The 10,267-nt window shown below is 29.7% G+C and overlaps 1 protein-coding gene across 1 annotated transcript; it reads left to right on the top strand.

Annotated features, from left to right (window-relative positions):
- Positions 1-1,607: 1,607 nt before the first annotated feature.
- LOC148613236 (uncharacterized) lies at positions 1,608-10,267 on the top strand. The gene is made up of 7 exons (XM_088586504.1): positions 1,608-1,631; positions 1,864-1,940; positions 2,588-2,728; positions 3,738-3,851; positions 4,842-5,061; positions 6,735-6,852; positions 10,026-10,267. Exons 2-7 carry the CDS (start codon positions 1,884-1,886, stop codon positions 10,174-10,176), a joined length of 801 nt encoding a protein of 266 aa, XP_088442630.1. The 5' UTR covers positions 1,608-1,631; positions 1,864-1,883; the 3' UTR covers positions 10,177-10,267.

Here is a 10,267-nt window from a genome sequence, read left to right on the forward strand (position 1 = left end):
GGATATAACTGATGATTAATTTCTATTTACTTTTCCGTATTTGACAAATCTAAAAATATGTCCGGAACAGTAAGGAGAGATTACACTTAAGGATACATTGAACTTTTCCGGTTGTTCGTGTAAGGGAATAACACTAAAACAATTCTATCGTCTTTATTATGCGTAGTGATAGTTTTAAAGAGCAACCAAGGGAGCCAAGGCTACAGCGGACATAAAGTAACTAAAATCATACATACAAAGCAACAAAAGCAAAGAAGGCATCTTATATACCAAAGCACTTGTTGTATACTTGCAACAGTACAAGTTCTACTGATTTTGCTTTTACGTGTATATTACATAGTGGTATATCTACGAGGAGAAAAGGCAATATAAATTACTGATGTATCAAAGAAAATGTTAGCCGCCAAAGAGGGTAAATCTATGAGCAAAAACAAACTACTGTCGAGAACATACTAACCGGAAAGGACAAACATCAAGAAAGAAAAAATATAAACACATGCAAATAATTAATCAGGTTTTAATCGAGAGACTTTCTGACATTTGATCATTTCCTGCCAAAATGTGTATTATATTTAATATTACTAAGAATCATCACAATGTTACAACGCAAACGAATGTTTTCCATCAGTTTTAATCAGTGATTTTTTCCAGCACGATTATATTTGCCTTTGATTAAAAAAGAATTCTGAATCTTGCCGTGGTAAAATTTCACAAGAATCGATTGATTATGGTTGTATTTTTCCAGCTCAATTTTGCATTAGCAAAAAAGAATGGTGATAACTAATATCCCCTTGATTTGTGTTTAAAGGCTTAAACGCAACCTCCTGTAAAGTTACAAGTGTTTTATCATTCTTTTCCTCTATAACATGCTATAATTTAGGAACATTGCAGGATATTGGGTGATTCTTTTTTTTCTACTTTGACATAAAATGGCAAAAAGAGGAATGCAAGGTAAAAAGTCTTAATTTTAGAGCTTTTGATTTTTTTACACTGAAACTTGCGGTACACTTCTATTAACAATGAAATAATCAAAATTTAGTACAAACAAGTTTTATGTCAATCAATAATTTTACAAAATTTGATATGATCTTTATGATTCATAATAACATGTCATTACAGCCAATCAAAGGTTTTAAAGTACAAATGTTTCATCGAATATTTAAATATTTAAGTACACTTCTTTCTACGTATCAGGCTGAATGTGCATAAGGTTTTACAAACGAAGAATTAAAAGAGATTTTATTGCATTATTCAAGGAGTTATACCTCATAACTTCCTGACTTTATTATCAAAGTGTTTGTAAACTTTGACTTTTTAAGATACTGTTAGGTCAAATTTAGTGGAAATGCACTAAGGAAAAATGGCAGACAATTTTTCCCGAAGTCTTTCCCTATAAAATCATTTAAAACATATCTATGTCACAGAATCTTCAGAACAGAATTAAATAACCTTTTTGTTGTTTTCTTGATGTAATGAATATATTATAGTCATAAAAGACCAAATCAAGAGCAATGATGTGCCACCCATTGCCCGATTCTTACACAGAATTGTACTTAACATTTATGAGCTCACCCACACAACAGTATAAAATATTAGATTAAAATATACCGGCGACAGTTGGTCAGCAGTTGGTAAGTATACCCCTTCTTATTAAATAATAATTGAGAAACTTAAATATTTTTATATAGTTGACTTTGCCAGAAAAAAAAGCTAAGCTATAAAAGAAAAATGTAAAAATGAATTTTAATACGACGATTTCATGATACTGTTGTAAAAAAAAACAAATCAAAAAGTGAATCGTATTCTTAAATTTTTTTATCTTGTTTTATTCGATTTTTGTCTCAAACAATTTTATGATTTCAGTTTAAGGGTTGTTTACCAATATGTCTGTTATGATTGTTGTTCTCACTATTCTGACTTCTGCTTTAGCAAATGACTTGGTAAGTACGATCATACTTGTACAGATAAACACATGTTGTTTAATGTTAGTCTTTGAATGTCTAATTTGACAATTTACAAGAAAAATATTAGAAGATTTTCATGATGGAAAGTTGAATCATAATTTCAATGAAATACACTGAAAATGAACATTTCAAAGGGATAACTCCGTGAACAATCTTATTTTTCTTACATTCTATTGAAGCATTTTTGAGCACATTCATTGATACAGAGATTTAATAATGTTTATGAATATTGAACGCATCCTCGATTAAACTTTTATATTGTCAGATTGGTTGGTTTATGTACCTTATTTTTCCCATTTTGATTCTTACAAAAAATTACTCTTAAGGGCAATTTATCAAGTGAATTAATGAAAATGGATATGGTGAGTGAGTATGTCGAAGAGGCAACAACCTAAACAGGATAAACATTTAAGCTCAAGGACATCAATTGATCTTCAATGAATGACGAGGAAACCCTTACACGAAAGGGCTTTCAACAGCCTGCTCGAAAAACCTTCATACATAGGTACAACGAAGTTAATTTTATATTCACAACGACAATCATCTTCATTTTATTTTTGTTGGTTTGTTTGTTGGTAGGATTTTATTTTATTTGTGAATTGAATATTGTCTTGCCTTTTTAGGAATTTAATTACCAAGTAAGAGAAGGTCAGGCAAGATTTTCAGAGAAAATCAAAGCCAATCTGGAAAGGAACACTGTTACATACCACACTCCTCCCCACAATGACGTTGTGGAATCCTACAAAATTATGGACTTTAATAAGGTATATTTCAGTCATAAAGCAAACTAAATCGCAAAACATATTTGAAAGTATAATACAGTTCTTTTTTATATTGCAAAATATTAATATTCACATAAAAGAAACTTCAGGTCGACCAGACATACCGCAAACTGGAATTTGAAACAATATGGCTGCTATGCTATACTCCCTCTTGATTTTATTTAGATAATATAAACCAACGATCATCCAATTTTCATACATGTCCAAATTGTGGCACATCTGTTTGTAAAAATGCGATTTCTATTAAATTGCGAATGTTAGGAAATTCCGTTACAATGTACGTGCATCCTTTTTTTGTTGGGTGGGGTGGGTCTGTCCTTATATTTTTATTTTACGAACTGCTAGTGTTATATGGTATCTACTGGTGTTCCAAACACAATTAAGTCCACGTTTTATATATCGTGTCAAAAACCTGCAACAATACTCACATCTTAAACCATATCAAAATGACTGACCTGGGGATTTTTGGTTTACCAGGTAACTATGTTTTAGAATAATCCTAAGTAATACTTAAGTAGGACTCCAGCTAAGGATCTTGCAAATTGTGATTCATGGGTAAAACGTCTACATATTTTTATTTTTGATATTTTGTTTGAAATGTCATTGTAAACAGAAATTAACATGTGATTTTTCATATAACTCGTGCTCTTAGGAGATAAAAACTATATAGAAGGCACTGTAGATTTCAAAATGAAGGGAGATAACTCTGTAAATGACACTCAAATACAATAGAATCTACTGTATTATCAATGTAGATTATCTCCTAAGAGCAGGCAGATTTAAATGAATAATTACACATTTCATAGTATAGACCTATAAAACAACCTAATTAAAAAAATAAAAATATGTAGCCTTTTTGAGGGTGTATAACATTTTTCAGATTTTGCATGATTCTTACAAAGGCAGCTACTTAACTAATAAGGCATTTGATCATCCTATTTTCTTTATCTGGTAATAGTTTATCTTATCAAGACTCATCTTGTTTTAATAGAAAATGCAAATCACTTGTCTTCCCTCTTTAAAACAATGCCGATTGAGAAACATTGACGTAAAGGAGATGACTGATGACACCGGTACGGTTGCGGAATCCTTTCTTCACAGCTGGGTATGATTATTTAATTATCTTTTTAATAACAACATACTTGTATGTGTTAGACTTCCCATTCTATGAAATATAAGGAAATGGGGAATGGAATTGTTCCAGGGAGGATCGGAAAATAGTTTTTAAACTATAAATTGCTATGAAAATATATCAAATCAATAAGAAATAACAGATTGAATTTCTAAAGAATTCGAAAAATATCATGTAAATATATTTAAGGAAAATGCCGTGGGAACTGCATGGGGATTGGCATTTGCTACAGGGAATGAGGAAATATCCATTGGAAATGGAGGTAAAATTAAATGTGAACGGGGTTTGGTATGTCGTGCAAATGGAAATTTTTTACCATTCAAGGTCTGTAATGAATATACAACAGAGTGAAAAGAAGGTGGGATAAGAACATTTATATCAGAGGAATTTTTTTATTTAAGAAAAATATTGTATATATTATAATACCGTATATATATTTCTATCATTTTTTTTTTATTTTCTTTAATGAATAAATATGACGAAAATATTACAAAAAATGCCGTGCAATAAAATAAGACGGTGAACAATGTTTGCTGTGTAGAATTCTTTCTAGAAAAAAAACCCATTCATATTGGGTATGTAAGGCTCCTCATGTGACCCCGTGATTTCACGAGATTGGATCCTAGTCTACCATTCGAAAGCATGGAAACTTGTCGTTTAGAGAGCGTTGAGTTCAGTGTTGAGGGCAAAATATCTTTTTGTGTAAATAATACCCATAACAAAAATTATCTATTATTATCTATTATCTATTTCTGCACGATAAAGGTATTAAGAAAAATATATAATAGAAGATTTTGCATTGTTATACAGCGTTTCGAGTACCCGGAAGTAATCAATAAAATGCAGATCGGTCCTCGGTTTTCAATACGTTCTACGTCGTAAATTCTGGTAAAGAAAATGAAACTATAACGAGACTTACATACCCTATTAATGGGCTTATATTTATTTAATTTACTTATCCAGAATAAAGGTGACAATAGCATTGATAGTGATAGGTCAATAAAAGTTAACGAAAGATACTATATTGACGATGAGGAAGTTACGAATACTGTAAAACTGGGGGAGGATCTACGGAAATTCTACGAGAAATATGGAACGAATGAAAAAGGTGAAGGTTTTCCATTGTTTAAGGAGAAGAAACTTCCTGAAAATGCAGTCTTACTGAATATCACCAGCTCTGGAGGTAAGTTTTCAAAGCAAACAAATTGTCATTTATCAGTTTGAAACTTGGAAAGACAAAGGATTCATGATGCGGGTAGGTATGAAGTGTACAACACTCAAGAGTATCATTTTAGTATGTGTCATTTCAGTTGACATGGAACATGTAGGACACGATCATTAATTGTCGGAAGCTTAACCACAGATAACAGTGAAAACCCATTTCCAAGAAGGATAATAACATAAATGATTCAAATCTCTCACCACGGATGGAGCGCTTCCTTTCAATAACTGAATCGACTTCCTAAAAAAAAATACTGTATTTACATATTAACAACTTCATATCCATATCTAGGTATGTTAATTCATTATTTGAATTTTTAACTGCTTGTTTACACACGACATCTTACATAAAAATGAGTTAAAATAATAAATCCTTTATACTAATGAAATGTCTTATTTTAATTTCCGATTTTCAACACCTGAAATCACATGACTAATAGGGTTCGCAAGTCTCGTTCATGAATTTTTTTTATTAAAATGTCCGCTGTTAAAAACATTTAATCCGAGGTCTGATATGTGTTTAGCGTGTTTGCATTTTTTCTATACCTGTATTATAGGATTAGAATTCTATCCCGACATTAGATAATTATTTTTTTTTAAATTTGTTGAACCGGTAAATGTATTTGTAAAATCTAGTTCTGGAACAATTTAATATTGGGGCGAATTTACTGGTAGTTATGTTTTAAAAGTTTCTTTCCCCGAACTGAAAATTACTCGCTGTAAACAAACTTGACTGGTAAAATCAATGTGTTTTTAATAAACTATTCTTACGGTTTTATTAAGCCGTTTAGTTCGTTGCCACACTCTTTCGAACTACACGACCGCCATATTAGTTTCAGGTGGACTGACGTTCATGCACGTATGTACGATCTACCGAAGTTCATGAAAGTATGAAATTTCTGGCAAAGAACAGCTATAAGCATGAAGAATCTCTTGATAAAAATTATATCAATGTGATACAGAGCTATCATAACCTATAATTTGATGTAGAAATAGTTAGGCGACATGTTTTTTTTTTTTTTTTTTTTTTTTTTTTTTTTTTTTTTTTTTTTTTTATGCATTCTTCCTGTCTTCCTGTGTGTTTGTATGGACTCTACAAATGTATGTATCTATTCTCGTGAAGAAACATCATCTGGTGTTTAGAATTACCGTATCCCGCTATTTACAGCGTTATCCACATACGGATTATGTGTGTTTCGAATTAAAGTAAACTCACTCTTCCGTTATATCCACTACACAGATAGGCATTGTTCATGTTACTTTCTTTTGTTTCATATAGCATTTGCTTTAAATTATCATGTGAATTTAAGACTTACATCTTAAATCATCATGTGAATTTAAGACTTTCATCTTAAATCATTTAGCATGGTATTCATTTAACATCATTCACATTATATTCAAATATGACCTAATGACCTATTTCACGTAAAATTCACATTAGCTGTAATACAGATTCTATACAACATGATAGAATACTCATTTGCAATTTGTAGTGAACTAATGTGAAATGTTTTGCCAGTATAAATCTGAATTCTTATTCTCACACCAACCCAATGTGTTTGTTATTAAATAATCGATATTCATTACGAATTTGTATTATTAATTTCCTTTTATTATTGTAATATTTATCAATAGACAAGAGAACAAGGAGGTCCGTGACAACTTTAAACAATAATTGTAACGGACAGACTCCCCAAAAGAAATACGGTGTGAATACAGGCAAATCCTGCAATTATCTTAAGATCTGTAAGAAGTAAGTCATTTTATTTTAAAGCAGAGTTTGAATGCGTAAATGGTGATAATCAAGTTATCGAACTGATCACTCGAGACGGAAGTCAAAATGAAAAGTTAAAAGGAAAAGTCAGTATAACAAATGTACATCTCGTTATATGCAAAATGTAATGAAACCGCATGGTTATACATGCAAAGCCTCGTGATGTGTTACATTTAAAATACAGTCATAACATTTTAGTTGGAGGTTATTAAAGAGTATTTTAGTTGGGGGTTATTCAGAGTATTTTTGTTGCTGATAGGGTTGTTTTGTTCAAAAGTTGATTCGCCGGTTTAGCTATATCTTCGTCGTGACGTTACAGTTAAAACTGTCTAAGTAACCATCCTTGTTCAGTCATAATTTGTATTGAAAGACTTTGATTGAAATATACCAATATAGTAAATTCTTTGTATAATTAATCTAGATATTTAACGCACCTGTACCCTCTGACCTTTAGAATTCAACTCAAGCGTGGATTGACTATATTACAATACATTTCTACTTGTTAGTAGAGGAAGCTTACCATTTTTTTTTGTGGAGTAATGGTTGCTCCTGTACTTTCGTTTCTTTGAATATCTTCATTTAGTTATCCATGCTCATTGTAGTGTGTGGCTATTTGATTTGTTTAGTCATTTTCCATAGATCCGAATCGTAGTCTTTGATGTACTTGATAACAACATTTGCGGTTTTACTTTGTTGCAGAAATAATGAAACGCTTTTGAATGACCTTTTGTGATTATCTGTACATCAATTAAAATAGTAACTTATGATTCTGGAATGTTTCGAATTTCTGAACAGGTTATATGGAATAATTTGGTTTGCGGTAGTTTACAATTGTAAATCACGTACAGACAGTGCTAACGTTCCGAAACCAGGTTATGAGTAGAATTTGTTCTGGAATTAGAAAAATAAATCCCTTTAATTGAATGTCTAATGAATGACAGTCTAAATATTAATAATTAATTCATAAACAAAACTTTATATGTCTGGAATTATTTGAGTGCTGACTAGTTAACGTTAATGAAGTCATAGTATCAAGACGGGATATGCAAAAACACCTTGGTTTGCTCAGTCAGATAGGTTGTGACAAATCAAATTTTCTTTTGAAACATTTTACGCAAGTGTCTCTCAGTAGGAATGGATTATGTTATAAAGTTAACAGCTCTCTGACTTCACAGGGTCTGTAGTGTCCTTTATGTGGAAGTTTAATTGTTTGTTTCATGGCTTGTGGTAGAAGTATGTTTTATTGCTGATCACACCACATCTCCTATTTTCATATCATTAATAAATTGATTAATTACGATACAGAATAATTATGTCTTTTCTTGCTGTTTCATTCTTATATCGGATGACAATTCTTCAGTCTTTTTCGGGTTGGTTCTTATGATGGAAAGTAAAGTAGCATATTAGCTATTTTTGCAAGTAAACTGGAATCAAAGGATCTCTAACACACACGGATGGTCATCCTTTCTTTGATAATATATCTTGAACAAGACAAGTGATTTGTTGTTTGGATGTGTTGTGGTTGTGCCTGATCATTAATTTGTCGAAATAGATGTTGAGTTAATGCCTGATTAATCTGGTTATAATACTTTGTCCACCAAAATGTTTCATTTTATTGTGGTTTGTATCGTAGATCAAGAGAATAATGTGAATTTGCCTTATAAAACTATAAAACTGCACCACAGATTTAAGGGTTCTCTCCGCAGTGACTGTCAAGACATTTGGTCATTAGTTAGTCTTTGTTTTAGTATATTACTGTTTAGTTTGATTGTGAAGAAAATACCTCGTTCTCTTATCATGGATGTTTTACTTTTGTTTTTGTTTTTGTTTGTGTTTGTGTTTTTGTTTTTTGTTTTTGGGAACATTTCGGGGCTTAATTAAAGATGTGTTTATATGTGATAGAAACTTATGATGATCTCCAAACGTACCATTATTTACTATTTTGAATTTTGGTTATACGCGGAATTTTTTTATTGCGTTTCACTATATCCTATGGCAAGCCAAAGTGGACAAAAATGCATTTTCTAATATTAAAAAATGATTTTTTAATATTACAAATTCGTGTTCTAATATTACAAATCAGATTTCTAATATCACAAAACACCTTTTTAATACTAAAAAATCATTTTTTTATATTAAAAAGTTAATTGAATTTCTATTTTTAAAAACTATTTTTGAATATTAGAAATTGATTTTCTAATATTAAAAATCATTTTGCAATATCAAAAAATGTGACTTATTTTGCAACATTGCATAGTGATTTTCTAATATTACAAACTCATTTTCTAATATTAGAAATTCATATTCTGATATTACAAATTCATTTTCTAATATTACAAATCCAATTTGTACTGTTACAAAATGTGTGATATTTTATAATATTACTAAATCAGGAATTTGTGATATTAGAAAATGAATTTGTAATATTAATAATGAATTTGTAATATTAATAATGAATTTTTAATATTAGAAATCTAATTTGTAATAGTAGAAAATGAATATATAATATTAGAAAATAAGTGTTTTCTACTATAAAAAATATTTTTTTAATATTACAAAATCATTTTTTAATATTACAAAATCATTTTTTAATATTACAAATTCATTTTTTAATATTACAAATTAGATTTCTAATATCACAAAACACTTTTTTTGATATTAAGAAATAAATTGAATTTGTAATATTAGAAAATGAGTTTGTTAGATTAGAAAATGATTTTATAATATTAGAAAATAAATTTGTAATATTACAAAATCATTTTGTAATATTGCAAAATGTGACTGACTTTGCACTATCGCAGAGTGATTTTCTAATATTACAAATTCATTTTCTAATATTACAAATTCAATTTATACTATTACAAAATGTGTGAAATTTTATAATATTACTAAACCAGGAATTTGTAATATTAGAAAAACAATTTTAAATATTACAAATTGAATTTCTAATATAAAAAATCTTCTTTTCTAATGTTAAAAAAATGATTTTGTAATATTACAAATTCATTATCTTATATTAAAAAAATGATTTTGTAATATTAAAAATTCATTTTCTAAAATTACAAAATATTGATTTTTGTCCACTTTGGCTTGCCATAATATCCTTTCTTTTTCAATTGTTACAATGTGTTATAAATATTTTATTATTTAAGCGCCGTCAGACGAGGTGGACAAATGGTTTTTGCTGATTGTAATAACGTACACATCACATCGCCGTTCGTCTATGTGTGTGTTTGCTGTCCATGGGTCACTGTTATCAACACAAATGATGGTAATTGTGCCTGTACCAAAATGGGAGCATAGACAAATACAAAATGAAAATAGAACATTTCTGCAAACAAAATTCATGATATTAGTGCATGATGTTTTTAAAATAAACTAAATATGAGCGTTG

Source organism: Perna viridis, chromosome 6 (genome assembly GCF_037379345.1).
Source record: "Perna viridis isolate PV_CMFRI_1.1 ecotype Kerala chromosome 6, ASM3737934v1, whole genome shotgun sequence".
Taxonomy (NCBI): Eukaryota; Metazoa; Mollusca; class Bivalvia; order Mytilida; family Mytilidae; genus Perna; species Perna viridis.